The 24,062-nt window shown below is 34.3% G+C and overlaps 1 protein-coding gene across 4 annotated transcripts in view; it reads right to left on the bottom strand.

Moving 5' to 3' along the window:
* The window catches only part of LOC115410373 (calcium-activated potassium channel subunit alpha-1-like), a 283,875-nt gene that overhangs the window by 132,862 nt on the left and 126,951 nt on the right, over positions 1–24,062 (bottom strand). For all 4 annotated transcript variants that reach the window (XM_030122000.1, XM_030121997.1, XM_030121998.1 and 1 more), the window contains exon 3: positions 9,193–9,254. In XM_030122000.1, the coding sequence (XP_029977860.1) occupies positions 9,193–9,254 (62 nt within the window). The remainder of the gene's footprint in view (positions 1–9,192; positions 9,255–24,062) is intronic.

Genomic DNA, 24,062 nt, shown 5'->3' with positions numbered 1-24,062 from the left:
ATACAAAAAAAGATAGATTTTGTTTAAATTATCTTTGCTTCCAAAATGCCTCAGAGATGATTTTTACTTTATTTCTCTTAACACTGATTTTGCTTTTTTTTTTTTTTTTTTTTTTGGGGGGGGGGGGGTATCCATGACGATGATTTTAAACGTTCTACCTCTAAATTTTTAAAAATATTTTTCATTCTCTCACTAAAAATACCAATTTTCTACCACAACTACCCATCTACATTCTTCACATCTCACTTGGGGGAAAAAAAAATTCCCATTAAACTTTAATGAAATATTGACATTTATATCTCAAATCAGCATGAACAGGATATCTTACAGATGACTTATGACTTGTCCCAATAATTTTGTCCATATAGTTTATAATATTAATATTTCCTACGATAAAAAATCAGTGTTGAGAGAAATTAAGTAAAAACCATCCCTGAGGCATTTTGGAGACAAAGATAATGTAAACAAAACTAACAAATGCATAATTACTTTATACATTTTTGTTCATTTTGTTGATTATTTTGGAAGCAAAGATAACAATTTAAACCAAACCAAGCAATGCAATGATATTTATCCCAGTATAAAACTATATTATATCATTATTGTTTTGTATTCCAAACCCCTGTTAGAAAAGAAACACCTGAATTCAACATGTCCCAATACTTTTGTCCATAGAAGCATCTTATATTTGAAGTGTAATTTACTGGGAGCCAGTGCAGGTGATGAGGACGTGAGTGATGGTGTTGCTTGGTTATTGTGTTGGTAAAACCACCTTCAAACCTTTGAAACAGGACATTAGTATCATATCAGTACTTTCCTAGAGCTGAAACTGCATGAATATTTTACTTCGACATCCATTCATATTTATTTCCTTCATGTTCGTCTTGTTTCAGACAACAAAACCGATGCTTTACACAGAAAATCCAAATGTTCTCTCCTGTAGAAACGTACTCTGTAAGTGTGTTTGCAGTATTGTTTCGTGCCAGGTCAGCCCTGTCCATCATATAACAGCCTCGAAGGACTAATTACCGTAAGGAATGTATCTGTTACAGTCTGCTACACGCAAGAGAGCAGCTAACTGGCTGCTCTTTGGCTTTAAGTACTGAGCTTGTTGGGTTGACAGGTAGTGAAAAAATCCTGTGTGAATAATAGAAAAGACCTGGATAAGACTCAACAAAACTGGGACAAAGAGGCTGGAAGGCCGGGTACCAAGATAGAAGTAAACCAACATATTCTGCAGCATCGTTTTGCTCATTGTGTATTTAACAAAAGCCTTTTCTAATGCGTGAAAAGGTTAAACAGACAGGTCGAAAGTCGTCCTTCGTCAGGGGGAAAAGGGATCCGGCAGCACAACAAGCAACTTCTGCGAACAGGAGGCCACAGATGGCATTGGTGAGGATGTAACTCTACCTGAGCTTGTCCAGATAATGAAATGAGATCATGCTTGTAAACCACATCAGAGTAGGCCCCGCCTTCAGCTGGACGCAGCCTTTATGAAATAACAAACAACCTGATTTCACATTATACAGGTTTACAGCCTATTTTCTCTTTCCCCCCCTTCACGCCGCTCCCTGTGGGCGGTCCCTTTAGGCTGGGTAAAAGCTTTTATCCTGCTTTATTTTGCTCCACTTCTTAATAGCACTTCCTGTCCAAACAGCAGCAGTGGCAGTAACAGAATACTGCAGCTCACGGACCTAAAAGGCTCTTCCGCTTCCTCCACTCCGATGAGCGATGGGGATTGTTCCGAACAGGAATTGCGGTCCTTCCTGCCTCTTTTAGGGTTTGAAGCTTTCATTACAGGCATTAAGTAAATTTTTGATCAATCTATAAGAACAGGCTCTCCTCAGAAACGGTCAAGGCAGTTGATAAGCGTTCATTAAAAGCCAACATTAAGCAGATTGTCTTAAATATAAAGCACTGACTGGGGATTTTTGGTGTTAACCCTTTCATGCATGAATTACACTGGTCTACAATTTTTTGGACATGATTTGCTTCAGAGATTAAATGTGCTAAATGTTACGTATTTCAATAAGATTAATTGGAAAATAAATGACAAAAGTGCCAGTTTGCTGTTGTTTTCAAGGTATATGATTAAGTGTTATTACACATATATATTGGTTTATGTACAGTTATATAATAGTTTTATAAATCTTCCACTAAATAGAACCTGTAAAGTGAATGTATTCTAATGTGCAGACAGTGTTTTGAAGTAGATCTTGTAGCTCTGAGACAAATATTCCTTTTGAGTCAAACCCATTCTCTCATTAATTCTTGAATTTCACATTTTGACCCAAGGCTGTATCTTGGAAAGTTCAGCCAACCGGCATTTTTTACTTGATTTTTCTTTATCAGTGACTCTCAGGTGGTAAAATTTCATTAATTTTATTCTGGAAGCATTTTCCTCGTAGACCAGTGTTATGAGAACCTCAATCAAGATTTTTTTCCTGAGCGTTTTTACTCCTATTTAGGCATGAAAAAAAAACAATGCGATTGAATTTTTTTATGAATCTATTTTTCATAGTTACAAAAATGTCCACTCAGCTGGACACCATGCATTAAATTTTTGAAGCAAAGGCACATAGATTTAAAACCCATCATCATAAAGTGATATACTGTGTGAAAACTATGAAATAAAAACATTTTTAATGCAGCTAATCTGATGTTTTCTCACATTTTATCATACTCTAATACTAGTTTTTACTTATTTCATGGAGATAATACATAAAAAAAAACCAAAAAACATTTTTTGTTTGAGAAAATTAGCTGTTAATTTACAGTCAAACATGTTAGTGCAGACCAGGTTTGTCAAGAACGGCAAAGTTACATTAATGGTCTGAATATCAGTGTAGATGATGCATGAGCATCCACTGTGTTGGTTGATATCCTCTTGAGATCCAGTAAAGTGAAAATCTTCAGCTTTTTTACATTAAACCGTCATCTTGATTGGAAACTGCAAAATGTAACTTTTTTTTTCAGACACATTTTTAAAATTATTTTCATTCATTCATTCATTATCTGAACCCGCTTTTATGCTCACTAGGGTCATGGGGGTTGCTTGGAGCCTATCCCAGCTACATGGGGGCGAAGGCGGGGTACACCCTGGACATTTCACCAGTTCATCGCAGGGCTGACACATACAGACAAACAATCACTCTCACATTCACACCTATGGGCAATTTTAGATTAACCATTTAACCTATCAGTGCATGTCTCTCCGGGTACTCCAGCTTCCTCCCACCATCCAAAGACATTATTTTCATTTATTTATTTTTTAATGGAATGTCCTTTGCAATGAACAGCATTTATTTTTTTTTTTTTAGTAAAACTGTCAAACTTTAGTCCCCTACAGAGGACAAAAATGCATTGCTGAGTCTCAGGAGGACATGGAATTAAAACAACTAAACCCATGAATATACAAGAGAATATCTGTCCACTATAGTGACCACTATGCATGAAAGGGTTAAGCAGATCATCTTAAATATAAAGCACTGACTGGGGAATTTTGGTATTAAAATAATTTATGGGTTACATCGGTCTTTGAATCAGACTTAATCAGACTAATAAAAAAAATATGGGATAGTATTAAAAATAGAATTTCAATTTGTTATTTCACGTCTAGGATGTTGATATAGTTGAGGGCTGGGTGATCTGTCATAAACCACAATTTTTGAGGAAGAAACATGGTCCACCAATCTGAATCCTAATTTTCTTGCTCTCTCCAAAATGTTGGTGAGTTAGGCCTAAATTATTACATTTCCTACAGGTTCCTGGAGGCTTAGGCTGTGTGTGGTGGATTTTTTTTCATAATGTTGTTATGTAACTACAAACTGTACTTCGGTATGATTTTGGACCGTTTTTCCTAAATTCAAACACATCTGTGACAGACGGTGAGGGCATCATTTGTCTGGAAAGAGATTTAAAATTAACTAAAACTGTTTTTTACACTCTCATAACTCTTAAACATCTCTGTGAGTTGGACTGACTACATATCAGTTGTGCATCTGGACCAACAGTTCATGGACTTCACTGTCTGAAGTCATTATGAATTCAATAACAGCAACGCACAAACAAAAAAATAAATAAAATCAAGCAGAATACAGCAACTTTAGGATCTGTCCACAAGGAGATGAGTTAAGGAGTATCTGCAAAAGTTTTTTTTTTTTGTTTTTTTTTTTCATATGGACAGTTTCACCCACATAGAAACAGTGTTTTGTTAAATTTTTGCAACAAATCTCAAAAGGCCAGTCTGACATTTCTGTGTAAAACCCAGACACATCTTAGCACGGTGAGATTCCTTTCAATGTAAAATGCTTTATAAATGCAATTTATTATCATCGGTAGTAGTAGTAATGCCGGATTTACTTACCAGTGCCCTTGGCACCACACCCCCTCCCCCAATTTGAAAATCTGCAGAAAAAAGTTGCTGCTTTGACCGGGAATCAAACCCCAGTCTTCTGCATTTCAGTCCGAAGCATTAATAATAATAATAACAATAATAATAATGATAATGATAATAATAATGATAATGATAATAATAATAATGGATTGAATTTTATATAGCGCTTTTCTAGACACCCAAAGCGCTTTACATTATTGACCTATTATTCATTTGCTCTCACATTCTCCCTCTGGTGGTGGTAAACTACATCTGTAGCCACAGCTGCCCTGGGGCAGACTGACAGAAGCATGGCTGCCCATTCACGCCTATGGCCCCTCCAACCACCACCAAACATTCATACGCATTCATACACCAGTGTGAGGGGCACTGGAGGCAAGGAGGGTGAAGTGTCTTGCCCAAAGACACAACAGACTGACCAGGACAGAGCGGGATTCAAACCGCCAACCCTTCGGTTGTTGGACAACCCGCTCTACCACCTGAGCCATGGCCGCATTATCTATTGAGCTAAAATTCCAATGGTCCAAGGATCAACCTATTTGCCATCTGATTGTTTTGGTACTTTTTGGAATGTGATTATACATCTAAGCATCAGGGTTAATTAAGATTAAAGTGCAGATTGTGTTGTGAAATATGACCATAATGCACAGTATGTTCTGTAAACAAAGCAAGCAGTTCTGCTGAGCAGGAATATTACAATTCAGAGAAGGATATCACATATGTATGTGTATATATAGCGCCCCCCCGCCCCCTTCCATTTTTTCTGGATCTGCTACTGGGTGCGGCCATGGCTCAGGTGGTAGAGCGGGTCGTCCAATAACCGAAGGGTTGGCGGTTCGAATCTCGCTCTATCCTAGTCTGTCCGTTGTGTCCATGGGCAAGATACTTTACCTCCTTGCCTCCAGTGCCACTCACACTGGTGTATGAATGCGTATGAATGTTTGGTGGCAGTAGGCACGAATTGGCAGCCACGCTTCTGTCAGTCTGCCCCAGGACAACTGTGGCTACAGATGTAGTTTACCACCACCAGAGGGAGAATGTGAGAGCGAATGAATAATGGGTCAATAATTTAAAGCACTTTGGGTGTCTAGAAAAGCGCTATATAAAATCTAATCCATTATTATTATTATTATTATTATTATTATTCTCTGAAACAACGATCCCATCCCCCCACCTCTCGTTTAACCCAGAACCCTCGTCAACGACACCAACAATCATGGATCACAGCGTCACATTAATTTTTGCACAAGTTTTTTTGCCTATACTATGTCTTTGTTTCTGTTTTTGGTGTTTTTCTCCGGCAGTTTTACGGCACCACTTACAGGCCTGGCATATATATTAAAGTATCTGAAGGGGTTTTATTTGAACGCACACATTGTTTGAGATGATGTCGTGTTTATGGAAATAGATTGTTTACATGTGGACAAGGACTTAGTGTGGAAACATGCTGAAGAATTATGACATACAGATGTTAGCCTATCAACATGCTAACACGCTAACATCCCTTAATGCAGCGCTTTGTGTAAAATACTGTAATTACAGTGATATAATTTAATGCGATTTAAAATGAATACCAACTATGTCACTATATCATATGTCTAATTCAGATCAATTACAATTTAAGATCTTGAGGTCAAAAGTTTATTATCTGTTAACCCAATAAACAAAAATGTATTATATTCTTATAGACACCAAGTTCATTGTGTCTTTGAACAGCATGGATGGTTAGAAATTTATATCTTGACTTCACTTGCTATTATTAGGAGTGAATTGTGGACATATTTGTTGGGGGGCAACTTTATGAGGGTCCTTTTGCAAGGCTTCATGGGAAAATCTAAAGAAGTCGACTAAAACCGTACATGGAGAACATAAGTTTAGTTCGAAGGTACCACATTTATCTACAGAAACAATATTACACTTAAATAAAAAGGGTTACGCAAAGATGTAGACAAAACATTACAAAACAAGTGTCTGAACTGATCAAGATGTTGAAGGTTCTGGTCCAAAAATATCCCCCTCCACACTAAAGAGGCTGCTGTATTGGTTTGGTAATGAAAGGCTGTTCAACAAGGACGAAACACTACTAAGAATGAGTTGAATTAACCACGTGACCCTCTGAGAAGCTCCATAAACGCTCACAATAAGAAATCCTTGCTTGTATTGTTCAGAAATTTCCCATCATGAAACCACTGGTTGGTCGACCTCAGGCTTAAACCTTAATATTGTGCATTTTCTTCAAGTCTCAAGAGGAAAAAAAAAAAACTGTTTAGACACGTAACTACCTGCCGGAAAAACGTGTGTCCAGTTACTCCACTGTTTAACCTTCTTAAACATCCACCAGGTCACCGGCGACCCGTTTTAGGGTTGAGGTTAGGGTTACATCTAAGCCATGTTTAAAGTGGGTTCAGGTTTTGTTTCAGCCACGCCTTAAATGCCGAAACTTGAACGGATGCCCCTTGAAATTAAAAATTAAGACTTATACGTGCATTTTGGGCTGAACCCTTTTAGCTCCTGATGTGTCTGTGGTGAGTGGGTGGTCTGAATGAATGGTTTATTTTAAATGTTCTAAAAATTTGACTGAAAATTTTAAAAACGTGCTGATAGAATAGACCTTGTATGGAAGTGCTTATCCTTGGTTTCCCAAATGTTTGGTCTGAATTTTTTGCGTATAAATTTGGCCTATTGTGTTGGAGCAGCTTGAATTTATATTACTTGAAAGTTTTAAATGTGAATTTTTTACTCTGAATTTATGAATACTGAAAAATAAAAATGAAAATGGGGTATGGAAAACATGAAGAGTTGAATTTAGAGACAAAAAATTCAGATACTTAATGTCAGCTCCAAAAAATTCAGAAACTTAATTTTAGTGCAAAAAAAAAAAAAAAACATTCAGATACATAATTGCAGTAAAGAAAAAAAAAAATTCAGATACTTAATTTCAGAAAAAAAACAAAAAAAAATTCAGATACTTAATTTCAGTTAAAAAAAATTCAGATATTAATTTTGATGCCAAAAAAATTCAGATACTTAATTTCAGTTCAAAAAAATTCAGATACTTAATTTCACTGCAAAAAACTTCAGATATTAATTTCGGTGCCAAAAAAATTTTGATCCTTAATTTCAGTTCAAACAAATTCAGATACTTAATTTCAGTGCAAAAAAATTTAGATAATTTCAGTGCAAAAAAAGTCAGATACTTAATTTCAGTAAAAAAAAAAAAAAAAAAATTCAGATACTTAATTTCAGAGCAAAAAAAATTTCAGTGCTAGAAATTCAATGGTTTTCATAATGCAAAATTTGATGAGACAGATTTGTTTCCATACCCTTGTTCTTTCCATAGACATCTGAGCATGCTCAGTACACACCATTTAACACCATTTCCCTTGTCGTTTTTACCTCCACCAGGAGGTATTGTGATCACTTTGCTTTGTGTGTTTGCATGCATGTTGGCGTGTTTGTTTGTTTGATTGTTAGCAAGATAAATCAAAACGTTATGGACGGATTTTCATGAAATTTTCAGGAAATGTTGATACTGGCACAAGGAAGAAAGGATTACATTTTGGTGGTGATCGGGGGGGGCAGATCTGTCTTGGCGGAGGTCTGCGAGTGCTTTTCTTGTTTGTTTTCACTGTTGTTTCCAGTGTTGTGGTGATTTTCCTTTTCTTTCTTTCTTTTTTTTTTTTCACTGTGTTTTTACCACATTTTGACTGTGTAATTGCTTTTTGGAGTTCAACCGGGTGCCAAAAAGCAGTTGGACTGATTTAGAAAAAAAGAGCCCCAAAACAAAAACTACTGGGCCAAAATTCAAACACTTGTTATTGTTCAGTGTGTTTCAGTTCACAGTTCATGTTCAACATCCTAAATCTCTTACTGATGTACATTCTGGGTGCCTTATTTAGTAAAAACCTGTCAAACTTCTTCTGTGACTCCAACCTAAATTCCAAGAACCCATTTAATTGAAATAATGTCTCAGGGGTTAAAGGGTTAAATATCCTCTGTTACAAGCCTAAACTAGGGTTAGGGAGGATTAAAAATCGACTAAAATGGTAATTATTGCTATTTTATAACACTGGACACAATTGAAACTCACAGAGAAGAAAAAAAAACATTAAAGAAATAATATTGTATTGTTATTGACCAGTTTTGTTAATTAATTAATTTATTTTCTTTCCTCAAATGTACCAGAATGCACTGTCTTATTATTCGTGTTTTGTTTGTATTACCTTTTTTTTTTTTTTCCTTCTTATCAAGTCCGGTGTCAATCTTTGTATTATGAACACATTACATGAAATTCTAAATGTTATATTTGTTAAATGTTGAAAAGTTCTATAAATGTTGAAAAGTTCTATAAATAAATTTTTTAAAAAAAGAAAAGAAATAATATTGAACACTGAAATGGTGTATATTGCTGTTTAAAACCTCAAATCTGAAATATATCTGATTTTCTATTGAACAAAACATAAACAACACCTGTTTTCCAGCTTTTACTGAGACAATAATTCCAGGTATTTCCTCTCTCATATCGCCAACATGTGCTTGGTATAATTAAAAAGTACTTCTGAGCTTCTTGGTAATTTAATGCAACAACCGTCTTCCAACCTGATCGTTTTCATTTGTTTGTTTCGGTCATTACAGTGAAAGCGCAAACAAACAAAATGCTTCTAGGTGTAATAAATAAGGAACTGAAATCTGCGATATTGTCCGGTCAGTACTGAGAAAAGGCTTTTGCGAATAAAACAGGCTATTTGGAAATGAGAGTATCATCAAAGATTAAAGGTGTTGAAGGAAATACTCACTCAGAGGAATCGATGAAGTATATTACAAGGGCACCGATGCTGAGAGCAAACACCAGCACCACCTGAAAAGACAAAAAGCACCAATTTACTCTCATGTTTTATGAGGCTGATACATCTTCAAATCAGTTCTGGCACATGAACTAGTTCAATGATGTTCAGTCTGTATCTGACCTGCATTCTAATATGGAAAATCTTATAAAGAAGGAGGTTATTGACTTTATGAACATGGCCTATTTGGCAGATAACAGTGTCACCTAATAAAAAGGAACACCTCAACTTTGTTCCTTAAGAATAATGAGATCATTTTGTGACAATTATTAAAAAAAACAAGTCATTATGTAACACAATTGCAGTAATAATGGAAGAAAAACACTGATCATCTCAAGATGCTTCACAAATCCAGACCAAAAACACAACAAAATCCACTGGACATGAAAAAAAGCTATTTAACTCTTTAAAACCTGACGTGTCAGCGCTGACACACCCTGTGCATATGCAGTTTGGATGGCTGGAACTCTTACTCTGTTTGTGCAATTGGAAAAATTCCAATGGAAATTTCCAACTTGGAAATACCATAAATAAAATAGCAATGATGTGAATGTATGAGGCTAAAGATTTAAGAAACTTTAACTTGAAAATACTACAAATAAAAATTGCACTGATGTGGAAGTATGAGGCTAACAATTTAAGAAATATTAATTTGGAAATACAACAAAATAAAAAGGCGTTGATGTGAATATATGAAGCTAACAATTTAAGAAATTTAACTTGAAAATACTAAAAATAAATTATTATTGATGTTACTATATGAGGCTAGCAATTTAAGAAATTTAACTTTGAAACACTACAAATAAAATATTGTTGATGTGAATGTATGAGGCTAGTGATTTAAGAAATTTAACTTGAAAATACTACAAATAAAATATCGTTGACGTGAATGTATGAGGATAGCAATTTTAGGAACTTTAACTTGAAAAGACTACAAATAAAATCGTGTTTATGTGGAAGTATGTGGCTAGCGATTTAAGAACTTTTAACTTGGAAATACTACAAATAAAAAAGCAATGATGTGAATGTATGAGGCTAACGATTTAAGAAACGTTAACTTGGAAATACGATAAATAAAATATTTATGTGAATGTATGAGGCTAGCAATTTAAGAAATTTAACTTGAAAATACTACAAATAAAATATCATTGACGTGAATGTATGAGGATAGCAATTTTAGGAACTTTAACCTGAAAAGACTATAAATTAAATCGTGTTTATGTGGAAGTATGTGGCTAGCAATTTAAGAACTTTTAACTTGGAAATGCTACAAATAAAAAAGCAATGATGTGAATGTGTGAAGCTAGCTCTTTAAGAAATTTAACTTGGAAATATGATGAATAAAATATTGATGTGAATGTATGAGGCTAACGATTTAAGAACTTTTAACTTGGAAATACTACAAATAAAATATCATTGATGTCAATGTATGAGGCTAGATATTAAAGAAATTTAACTTGAAAATACTACAAATTAAATAGGGTTGATGTCAATGTATGAGGCTAGTGATTAAAGAAATTTAACTTGAAAATACTACAAATAAAATAGGGTTGACCTGAATGTATGAGGATAGCAATTTTAGGAGCTTGACCTTGGAAAGACTACAAATAAAATCATGTTTATGTGGAAGTATGTGGCTAGCAATATAAGAACTTTTAACTTGGAAATACTACAAATAAAAAAGCAATGATGTGAATGTATGAGGCTAACGATTTAAGAAATTTAACTTGGAAATAATACAAATAAAATAGTGTTCATGTGGAAGTATGAGGCTAAAAATTTAAGAAACTAACTTGAAAATACTGCAAATTACATAGCATCGATGTGATTTATTAATTAATTAGTATTTAAGAAATTTAACTTGGAAATACGATCAATAAAATATTGACGTGAATGTATGAGGCTAACGATTTAAGAACTTTTAACTTGGAAATACTACAAATAAAATATCATTGCTGTCAATGTATGAGGCTAGCGATTTAAGAAATTTAACTTGAAAATACTACAAATAAAATATCGTTGACGTGAATGTATGAGGATAGCAATTTTAGGAACTTAAATTTGAAAAGACTACAAATAAAATCATGTTCATGTAGAAGTATGTGGCTAGCGATTTAGGAACTTTTAACTTGGAAATACTACAAATAAAATATTGTTGATGTCAATGTATAATGCTAACGATTTTAGAGATTTTAACTTTGAATTAATGCAAATAAAATATCGTTGATGTGAATGATAAGGCTAGCGATTTAAGTAATTAAACTCGGACACACTACAAATAAAACAGCGTTGATGCGAATGTGACAGAGGGTCAGTCTAATAATGTATGAAATATGTTATAATCAAGCGTTTAATGGTTATTAATGAGCATTGATAGACCTTGATACAACTCGTCAGCCGCTAATAATTGTGTTTTACAAACTAAACAGAGACTGTCACACCTTTTAACAGCGGCGGCACAGGCGTACTCATCAGTCACTGTCTTTCTGACGGTGTAAATAAATACACAAGAGCTGGGCTCATCATGCAAATTGGCAGCGGACGAGTGGGCGAGGTGACAGAACGTGGCTTCAGCTTTCACAGATGCAAACAAGGACACGTTCTGCACAGCCTGAAGCGGCGGTGGGAACATCGGAACGGCGAGATAAGAAAAACCAGGAGCATCTCTTTTACTGTGTCAGTCTGTGAGTCTGCAGGGTGGGGGTGGTGGGGGTGGTGGTGGTGGGGGGACGACAGTGACGAATGAACCCAAGCCCGAAGTGAAAACACACACATTCGGAGGCAGGTTGTAATAAACATGAGATCCAGGCATGTTCGTGAACAAACAGGAGTTGTCAGGTGACAGCTCTGACACGGATAGGTGAAACTTAATCGCTGTCAGAGTAGCAAACGCCACGGGAAATCAGGTTAAACTGTAAATACAAAACAGACAAATGGGGAATAACCACAGCATGACTTGGTTATGTTCATACAGAGGAGGTTGTGGCTTTGTTTCAGATGAGTTTACCTGCAGAAAACGACACGTGTTCTCACCTGACACAGTGTCGCTGTCATTGAAAATCACACAGCCAACTCCAAAAGTGACAAGTGTCATGTCGTGTTTGTCAAACCACGGGAAAGAAAAGCGTAAGATCAGAAGAAATAGGAAGCCAGAGGATAAAATCTGTAAAATCTGGAGCATCTTTTTTATGAAGTAGGTTCAAATGAAAATAAGCTGTCGGTATTTATGTTTGGTGTTTAACCCATTAAGACCCAAAGCTACTTTTGTGTCAGTATCTCTAATTAACCTTTCTTCAGTGATTTATCACCATTTATTATAATATCATTCTCTGTATTTTACATTTTCACTGTAAATCATGTATTTTCCTTTATTTCATTTCATACACTTGATTTAGATCAGGGGTGTCAAAAATGCAGCCCGGGGGCCAAATGCGGCCCACCAAAGGTTCCAATCCGGCCCGCAGGATGAATTTGTGAAATGCAAAAATTACACTTATGATGATCACAGAAAATTTTGGTTCAGGTTCCACATATAAACCAGGAAAAATATTATCATAATAACCTATAAATACATACAACTCCAGTTTTTTTCTTTTTGTAAATGTAAATATTTTCATGTAATCTTCCTGTATTTACACTAAAACAAGCTATAATTTCACAGAAAACATAAATATCCTGAACAAATATGAAAAACCTGAAATGTCTTAAGAGATGTAAGTGTAATTTTATAATAATATTCTGCCTGTTACTGAATATTTAGTGTATTTGTAGATCCACTGTGATCTGTAAGTTGTAATGAGCATGGCATCAATAATAAACTGAGGTAGAATATTGTTAAAATTGCACTTATTTTTCTTAACAAATTTTAGGGTGTTCATGTCATTCACATTATTTTAAAGGGCAGTTTGTAGATGTAAACATTTTCATCATGTAAGGACAGTTTGGAGTTGACATTATTTATATATAATTATGTTATTATTTTACTGGTTCAGCCCACTTCAGACCAAATTTGGCTGAAATTGGCCCCTGAACTAAAATGAGTTTGACACCCATGATTTAGATGTTCATGAAAACTCAGAGTAAATTCAAAGGTTATTACGTCAAAACAGAAAAACTGAAGAAAAAGTGGCTTTTATCATTAGCTGAACAGAAAAACAAGCGTCTCCATCCACTGTCATTGATCAGACTCTTATTAATTAACCCATAAAGACCCAGTGCTACTTTTATATCAGTTCCCAAATGATATTTTCCTTTTCCTAAGTGATTCATCACCATTTATTGCAATATCATCTTCTTTATTTTGCATTTTTTAGTGTAAATCAGGTATTTTCCTATATTTAATTCTCTGATCATATAGATGTTCATTAAAGCTCTAATAAAAGTTGAGGGTTATTTTATTAGAAACAGAGAAAACTAAAGAAAAAGTGATTGGAGCTGCTAACTCAGTCCAACTTTCTGAAGTAATGTGTAACAAAGTAATTTTACAGTTATGCTGGTAGATGTAGATGTTCATAAAAACTCAGAGTAAATTCCAAAGTTATATGAAAACAGAGAAAACTGAAGAAAAACTGACTTTTTCAGTAAAATCTATCATTAACTGAACATAAACAAAGTGTGTCCATCCACTGTCAGTGATCCAACTCCATGGGTTTTACTGGTAAATCAATGTTGTAGAAGATGATGGTGTTTCCATGGTAACTATGGAGCCTCTGAACGTACAAATGGGTCGTATCTGATGACCATGAAAAGATGATAAACTGTATTTTACACCAATTATTTACATGGATTGATAGATTTAGTGGATCAACAGGTATTAAACAGTTTATGTCAGTAGATGGTTTTGGTCAAAAGTGGATGAGCATATTAACCCATAAAGACCCAGTGCTACTTTTGTGTCTGTTCCCAAATGAGTTTTTTTTCTCTCTATTTAATTATGCTTAAGTGATTTATCACCATTTACTATGAAATTATTCTCTGTATTTTGCCATTTTTCAGCCAAAATCAGGTATTTTCCATGATATAATCCACTGATCATGTAGATGTTCATAAAAGCTCAGATTAAAGTTGCAGGTTATTTTATAAAAAACAGAGAAAACTGATGAAAAAGTGACTTTTTCAGTAAAAATCTATCATTAACTGAACATAAACAAAGTGTCTCCATCCACTGTCATCGATCAATTCCATGGGTTTTACTGGTAAATCAATGTTGTAGAAGATGATGGTGTTTCCATGGTAACTATGGAGCCTCTGAACGTACAAATGGGTCGTATCTGATGACCATGAAAAGATGATAAACTGTATTTTACACCAATTATTTACATGGATTGATAGATTTAGTGGATCAAAAGGTATTAAACAGTTTATGTCAGTAGATGGTTTTGGTCAAAAGTGGATGAGCATATTAACCCATAAAGACCCAGTGCTACTTTTGTGTCTGTTCCTAAATGTTTTTTTTTTTCTCTATATATAATTATTCTTAAGTGATTTATCACCATTTGTTACAAAATTATCCTCTGTATTTCGCCTTTTTTCAGTCAAAATCAGGTATTTTCCATGATATAATTTACTGATCATGTCGATGTTCATAAAAGCTCAGATTAAAGTTGAGGGTTATTTTATCAAAAACAGAGAAAACTGATGAAAAACTGACTTTTTCAGTAAAATCTGTCATTAACTGAACATAAACAAAGTATGTCCATCCACAGTCATTGATCAACTCCATGGGTTTTACTGGTGAATCAGAGTTGTAGAAGATGACAGTGTTTCCACGGTAACTACAGAGCCTCTGAACGTCCAAATGGGTCATATCTGATGACCATGAAAAGACGACAAACTGCATTTTACACCAATTATTTACATGTATTGATAGATTTAGTGGATCAACAGGTTTTAAACACTTTATTTCAGTAGATGCATTTGGTCACTAGTGGAGGTTTGAGTCTTTATGGGTTAATGTAATGAGGCTGCATTGCTTTTCCTCAGTGTTACAGAGATGATTTTATATTAATTTTTCAAACCTGCAAGGCTTGTTTATGCATATGGATGAAAAAAATTACATACTATCATTAGTATATTGTGTTACAAAGAACGCTGAATAAGTACATTCTAAATTCTGCACAAAACATTCCCTTATAATCAACCTTCCTGTTAAATTTTCTACTTTAGTGACAGAATATTATAGATATTTCTCAGTCTCTGTATCAAGACAACATGTAAACAGCATTAAAAACTAGCATTTTAGCAATAAATGTGAATATCATACAATCTATAACCATCCTAGACAGATAATAAATAAGACAGGCTCAGTCTGAGGAAGAACTCTGAAAAGTTTGGAAGGAAATATGGTTCACTCAAATAAACACTAGAGAAATTTCAAGGCCCCCTAGGTCATACTAAATATTGATTTTTGTCTATCGAAGCCACTTAGTTCAGATTTTGTGTGTTTTTAAAGTTGTGCACACGGAGAAATCAATATGTTTTATTACAGCTCTGCAAAAACAATACAGCTAAAGTGGGCCCAAGACTTTCAGACGCTAATATTTATTTGTGGCTTTTGTAAACACAATAAAGTAAGAATTGATCACTTATTTTTTCTGAATGTGAAATAACCTAAAGGTTTTGGAAAGGTTCGACATTAAAGATATTATCTGTTATGCTGATATTTCAGATGATATTTAAAATAAGGTAAAATGCAACTCAACATGTTCTCTACAGTTAAATGCACTTTGTTTATTTATACATCAAATTTTATATTTTATACTTTAGATTATATAACTTAGAATTTGATTTCTTGCAGTTGTATTTATTCCTTTTTTATACAGTGAATTTTCCTCTGTTCTGCTGTTTAAAAATACTCTTGAATATTTGATCAATTACATTTTTTGATCCCCATTTGGGTTTGAACAAAACAATTTTCTAAATGACTATATTTTAATGAATTAGTTACTTCACTTAGTTTATTTTTGCAACAGCAAAAATGGTAAACCTCAGAAAAATAAGAAATTTCCCCCCTTAATAAACATACAGGTACCCATTAGTTGTTGTTTTGATATGCATGTGCTACTTTTGCTAACCTGCAATATGTACAGTACATTATTAATACATATATTGTAAATATTATAGGACATTTATTATCAAAAAAGCTCCAAAAAACATAAATAAGTTGATATAAATAGTCCCTTATATACACTCCGTCTGACAGTATTAATATATTATTATTATATATGATGATGATGATCGTGATGATGATGATGGTTGTTGTTGTTTTATTATTATTATTATTATTATTATTATTATTATTATTATTATTATTATTGTTATTATTATTGTTATTATTATTATTATAACAACAACCATCATCATCATCATCAGAAAAAAAAACATGGAATAGTATAAGAAAATGACATGAATATAATAATAATAATAATAATAATTATTATTATTATTATTATTATTATTATTATTATTATTATTATTATTACAACAACCATCATCATCATCATCATCAGAAAAAAAAAACATGGAATAGTATAAGAAATGACATGAATATAATAATAATAATAATAATAATAATAATAATAATAATAATTATTATTATTATTATTATTATTATTATTATTATTATTATTATTATTATTATTACAACAACCATCATCATCATCATCAGAAAAAAAAACATGGAATAGTATAACAGAATGACATGAATATAATAATAATAATAATAATAATAATAATAATAATAATAATAATTATTATTATTATTATTATTATTATTATTATTATTATTATCATTATTATTATTATTATATATTCATGTCATTCTCTTTTACTATTCCTTGTTTTTTCATGCGTATCTACAAGGAGGGAAAAAGAAATGCCACAATTTCTAGTTATAAAGTTTTTACTATAATTATATAACTATATACTATATTATTATTATTATTATTATTATTATTATTATTATTATTATTATTATATATTCATGTCATTCTCTTATACTATTCCTTGTTTTTTTCATGTGTATTTCAGTCATTTACAATTAGAAAAAAAGAAATATCACCATTTCTAGTTATAAAGTTATTATGTAAAAGTTTTAGAGTCGTCCATCAGTCTCTGCTAAAAGACTGTCCTACTTTTCTTTTCACACCGGCACAGACAGACGGAGATGAAAAGAGAGAACAAATGTTTTGCAGACTGAAAAGTTATCTGTGACCCTACCTGGCTTCCATCTATTTAGAAATGACACAATAGCCATCCTGAACAAGAAACCAAGAGGCATCCATAATGAATGAGCTCAGCCTAATTCATTTCCATGATGTGAAATTGCATTGTGAACTGCAGCCACTGATGGCTCCGTGATGACAAAAAGCACCCGCATGCATTTTTAATCAACCCTTCCTCTTTGAAAGCCAGTAAATCTCTTTATCCCTCTGACCATCCCAGTTTAGACACTGGGAACGACGTCGGTGCAACCCTAGAAATGCTAATGACGGCGGTGCAAGAGGAATCAGTGGCGTCGACAATGAAGCGGAGAACGAAGCAGGAGGCGTTGACTCTGCTGACGAAGGGGAAACAGACGGCGGCGTTCTTCTTTATCTCAGTCGACAGATAATGATGCATCTCCACATCTGTATCGACGGCCTTTTGTGTGCAGATGGTACAGTGGATCTGATGAGATGCTGCTAATACACGCTCCAAATATACTACATTCTACCATCTGTGTTTGATGATGGATTTAGCAGCAAAATAGCTTCATCATCGTCAAAATTAAATGATACATGACTTAAATCTAAGATGAAGAACAACAACAATAGGCACTACCACCAATACAGGCAACAGGAGATGCATTTAACCCTTTCATGAATAGTGGTCACTACAGTGGACAGCTGATCAAAGGTGGTTTTTTTTTTTAATATATATATTTATGGATTTGTTGTTTTGTGCATCACCCCATACACTGCAATTCATATCATTACTGTAACTTTGCTGTTCTAGATAAACCTGATCTGCAGTAACAGGTTTGAGTGTAAAAAAAAATTCTAATTGTTGCTAGACTGAAATAAACAGTTTTGTTTTGTTTGTTTTTTTAAACAAAAGTTGCTTTTTTTTTTTTTTTTTTTGCATATTATCTCCATGCAGGTATGTTAAAATGTGAGAAAACATCAGATTAGCAGCATTAAAAATGATTTTATTTCATAGTTTTCACATAGTATATCAGTAAATACATGGTTCTTTGCTTCTAAAATTAAAGGCATGGTGTCCAGCTGAGTGAACATTTTTGTAATTCCATGAAAAATAGGTTCATAAAAAATCAGTTGCATTGTTTTGTTTTGTTTTTTTTTTTCATGCCTAAAGAGGAATAAAAACACTCTGGGAAAAAATCTTGATTAACCCTTTCATGCATACTGGTCACTACAGTGGACAACTATTCTACAGCTGTTCTCTTGTATATTCATGGAGTTTGTTGTTCTTTTCGTTGTTGTTGTTGTTGTTTTTTTAACACATATCTTTATTAAAGTTTTAAGACACTACATATCTTTTCTCACATGAATTGGTAACATTATGTAGATCTCTCCTGAGCATAAACCCCCAGAATCACAAGCCCTCCCCATAGTTTTCACACAATTTATCAGTAAATACATGTTTCTGTGCGTCAAAAATTAAACGTATGGCATCCAGCTGAGTGAACATTTCTGCAACTTCATGAAATATAGGTTCATAAGAATTTCTTTTTTCTTTTTTTTAATGTATTTTTAAAAAAAAAATTAATCATTTTTATTTATTTATTTATTTTTTAATTTATTTTTCAGAAGAAAATTTTCAATCGCATTGTTTTTTTTATGCCTAAAGAGGAATAAAAACACTCAGGAAAAAAATTTGATTGAGGTTCTCATAATTCGTGCATGAAAGGGTTAAGGCTTTCATAATTTATCCATGAAAGGGTTAAAGTCAAAAACAGTGTTTAAATGAATCAATATTATACACCACAGATGTCAAACATGTGGCCCGGGGGCCGAATCCGGCCCGCCAAAGGGTCCAATGTGGCCTGTGGGATGAATTTGTGAAATGCAAAAATTACACTGAAGATATGAATCATTTTAGTTCAGGTTCCACATACAGACCAGTTTAATCTCAAGTGGGTCGGATCAGTAAAATACTATCATAATAATCTATAAATACTCACAACTCCAAATTTTTCTCTTTGTAAATATAAAAAATTTCATGTCATTATACTGTATTTACACTAAAACAAACTAATATTTCACAAAAACATGAATAACCTGAACAAATATAAACATTTTGAAATGTATGAAGCATAATTTTAACAATATTCTCCCTGTTATTAAATGTTTTGTGTATTTGTAGATCCACTGTGATCTGTAAGTTGTAATTTACATGTTTAAATGATAAACTGAGACATAATATTGTTAAAATTGCTTCTTAGTTTTCTTAAGAAATTTCAGTTTGTTCATGATATTCACGTTGTTTTAAAGGATAGTTGGTAGATGGAAACATTTTCATCACCTAATTTTGCTCTAAAACGTAGAGGAAAGTTTGGAGTTGACATTTATATATTATTATGTTATTATTTTACTGGTCCGGCCCACTTCAGATCAAATTTCGCTTAATGTGGCCCCTGAACAAAAATGAGTTTGACACCCTGTTATACACTATGTGGACAAAAGTATTGGGACACATTGATTTCGGGGGTTTCTTTTCTAATGGTATTTTGTTTTTTGTTTCTTTTCATCCTTGACTATGATTTTAAATGTTCTACCTCTACATTTCTAAAATATTTTTTCGTGCTCTGACTGTAAATAATAATTGGGAAAATAATGGGAAAAATCTGCCATTAAACCTTAAAGGGGTCGTATTTTGCTAAACTCACTTTTATTAGTCTTTGGTTCATTTATTTGTGTATTTGGACCCTAACAGTTCATAAAGTTTGAATTTGAACCCTCCAGGTGCTGTAAAGCTATCTTTACATTCATTTGGCAAAAATCAAGTAGATTTCTACAACCTGTTTTAATTCCTGCTTAATTTATTACATCTATAACTAGTTACCTCATGACATTTGCACATATAAGGTCAAGACTTCTGACAAACATTTCTCTGAGTACGACATAATTGTCAGCAGCAGCGGTTGTAGTCCATACCGAAAATATGTCCAAACTTTGAGCCGATTACCTAAAATGCTCAGTTGTTGGTTGAACGGGACAGAGCAGCACAGCCAACAACCTGGAGGGGGTGGGGCATGAAGTGGCTCATTTGCATTTAAAGGGCCAGCGCTCAAAACGACCTTACTCAGAAATAGGGTTGAAGATGGACCAGAAGAGTTGAATTAATGAAAAATTCAGACCCAAGCACAGCATTTACAGTTTATGTAGACCACAGGGAAATGTTTTAAAATGCATTATTCCATTTTAAAAAGCAAAATATCACCCGTTTAAGACCGCATATGAAAGTGGCCTTGGTCGGATTTGAAAAAAATCGGATTTGTGCTGTTCAAACTGTCTTTAACAGATCGGATACAGGTCACATATCGGCAAAAAAATTGGATTTGGGCCACATTTGCCTGTAGTCTGAATGTAGCCTTACACTTATCCTTCCACCACGATTAATGCCAAATTAGCACTGAAGCTGTTCTAGAGGACCACAATGAACTAACACCTTGTAAAAGCACATTTAAGACTCTATTAAAATTCACCCATGTGATCTATACGTAAGTGGACAGTCCAGACACATCCCTGTTCACACCTGGGTCCAGGTTTCATCACTGCCTACGCCATTTCCACTAGAATGTCAAATGCCCCTGTACATGATTATATCAGTCTGTGTCCAGAACATACGAGTTTACAAATCTGATTTTGTACTATTACTGACAGCCTCAACATCATATTGACCCTAATTTGAGCTGACACACATCCTGTGTTGATGACATATCGGGTTCTGTTACAGGGAAGCGTCAGGACACAAAGATGCACGGTCAAATTTGTCTCAGACCACCTCAGTAAATGGTCTAAATGATCAGATCACAATGCGTCCTGGGGTTCAGTTACATTTGAAATCTGATTATTATGTTGGTTTTTCTTTGCCATCTCACCTGTCTATAGGGATGGGAATAGATAAGAATTTAACGATTCCATTACATTATCGATTTTGCTTATTGATCCGATTCCTTATTGATTCTCATTGGGTGAGGGAATAAAAGAGTACAAACGGGTGTGTTTGCATTAACTGTCTTTTATATTTCATTCTCTGCACAGAAAATATAACATATACAGTATGTACAAATAATAACAGATGATGCCGGGCCCAGTTTGGGGAGGGGGGGTGTACAGTGAAAGTGAAACTAAAGAGGCTTTACTAATTCCTCTATTGCCACATTTCTACTAAGTGGAACCGGTTCGACTCTGCTTGTCTCCCGTTGTTGAGCACGTCATTTCCTTTCCCCTTCCTTCAGAAACTTGTATTTGAGGGGGTACGACGTTTGTTGCCCACACCGGAACCGGAACTGGGCCCAGATGACGTCCTGCTGCTAGATTCACAAGCGTTGCTAGTAGCGTATCAAATGAATCACATGCTGTGGACAAATGTTTGAGCATATTGGAGGGATTTCACCCTTTCGAAGAAATGGAAGCTTTGCAAGTGTTAAAAGTGGACCTGGTGTCGTCTTTTTAGACCGTTTCTGCCTCAACACCATGTTGGCTACATTCTGACCAAAACAATGCAGCGTACATGTGACGTCATTGCACATGCACAGTGAAGGCGGAATCGATAAACAGAATTGTTAAGCAGGCAGGCAAATGATTCCAAGGAATCGAACTACTGGGATCCGGTTCTCAAAAAGAACCGGTTCTCAATTCCCATCCCTACCTGTCTGTATAGAAAAACTAGAAGTGCTGACCCAGACCCATTACGCGTTCAGAATAAATAAACTTTTTATTTCTCTTTATATGAGCTTTATTATTTGATAGATCTGTTTTATAAAGTGCAACACAATGTATTTTAAATCTATATAAACAGAAACACAGTAAAATGTACATGAATGTGAATCTGCAAAGTAAACTGATCCTGTATCCTTGAACTTTATCCTTTTGACCCTAAAATTTATGAATGACCAGGTCAGGTCATGTACAACATTACTGCCATATCTGACCCTGTAGGTGCTATTTGTAATGGGTTATGATGTCAACACAACCACAAACAAACATGCACACACACACACACACACTCATGCACACGCACACACACACACACACACACGCACACACACACACACACACACACGCACACACACACTCACGCACACGCACGCACACACACACACATCTCTGATAGGGTAATGAAGATGCATAAGAACATATACAAGAGAAACATATCTTCTTTCAAATCATAATGATAATAATAATGATGTTTGCTGCTTATAAATGTATGAGAAAAATTTTGCGTCATGGTGTTTTCTTTCAATTCTTTCGTGCAAAAAAGCAGAAATGTGTACTATTCTGGGTCTCAGGTCTCAGATAAAACTACTAAATCTTGTTACCACCTCTCACCAATAGATGGCGGACATGTGTTCAATCCTAACACCATTTCAACATGTTTCTATTCAAAGTGAAGAAGAAAATCCAGTTTGAAAGGTGTGGTCCTGAGCTAGTTTAGTAAGTAAGTAAAGTTTATTTAGATATAGATTTTTGATAGATGAGGACAGATTTGGCTAAAAAGCTACTAAAACTTACTGCAATTTACTTTCGACTAATGTTCCAATTCATCTTAAGGGAAGTGGACTGTGTGTCTCGGGCATCGCACAAAATCCAGAAAGAGCTGACTGCTGCAGTTTGGCATACTTATGTATTTTTGGTCACGGAAGAGACTATCAAAAACAGCAAGTTGGTAGGACCAATATTTTGGGAGATATTAGTAATTTGGAATACAGTAGCCTTACAATGACCAATCAAGTTGCTATGCCCAAAATCAAAGTGGGTTACCTAGCAACTGATAAACAATAGGGCCACGTTGCCATGGTGTCAAATTTCACGTGCAGAAACCAACGTGATATCATGAAATCGCGTAAATATACACAACACTTTTAATTGGTGTGTTATCTACAGGTGTTATAAGCTTACCACATGTATGTTCACACCACGTCAAATACCATGCACTGAGGGTTAGGGGTTCAGGTTACGTGATCTTGGCATAAATTAAAACGCAATCACATAGTTTTGAATAACACACAAAAGGACGTAAATGTGTATATTTAGCATGCCAAATGCCATAAGAACTGGTGTGACATACAATGCGATTTCATGAGATCAGTCTCGCAGAAACAGACATGCCAGCTTAGAAGTTATTCAACTGAAGATACCGGTGGAATTTTACCAAGAAAGTAAAGGAATGAACTGGAGGATCTAGAACACAGGTGTCAAACATGCGGCCCAGGGCCAAATCCAGCCCGCCAAAGGGTCCGGTCCGGCCCTTGGGATGAATTTGTGAAATGCAAAAATTACGCTAAGATATTAACAATCCTTTTAGTTCAGGTTCCACATTCAGACCAATTCAATCTCAAGTGGGCCGGACCAGTAAAATACTATCATAATAACATATAAATAATGACAACTTCACATGTTTCTCTATGTAAATGTAAATATTTTCATGTATTTACACTAAAACAAAGTACAATTTAGCAAAAAATGTGAAAAACCTGAAATGTCTAAAGAGAAGTAAGTACAATTTTAACAATATTCTGCCTGTTATTAAATGTTTTGTGTATTTGTAGATCCACTGTGATCTGTAAGTTATAATGTACATGTGTAAATGATAAA

Source organism: Sphaeramia orbicularis, chromosome 19 (genome assembly GCF_902148855.1).
Source record: "Sphaeramia orbicularis chromosome 19, fSphaOr1.1, whole genome shotgun sequence".
NCBI classification, from domain to species: Eukaryota; Metazoa; Chordata; class Actinopteri; order Kurtiformes; family Apogonidae; genus Sphaeramia; species Sphaeramia orbicularis.
Note: the sequence above shows the minus strand (reverse complement) of the source record. Positions and strands in the feature narration are given on the sequence as shown.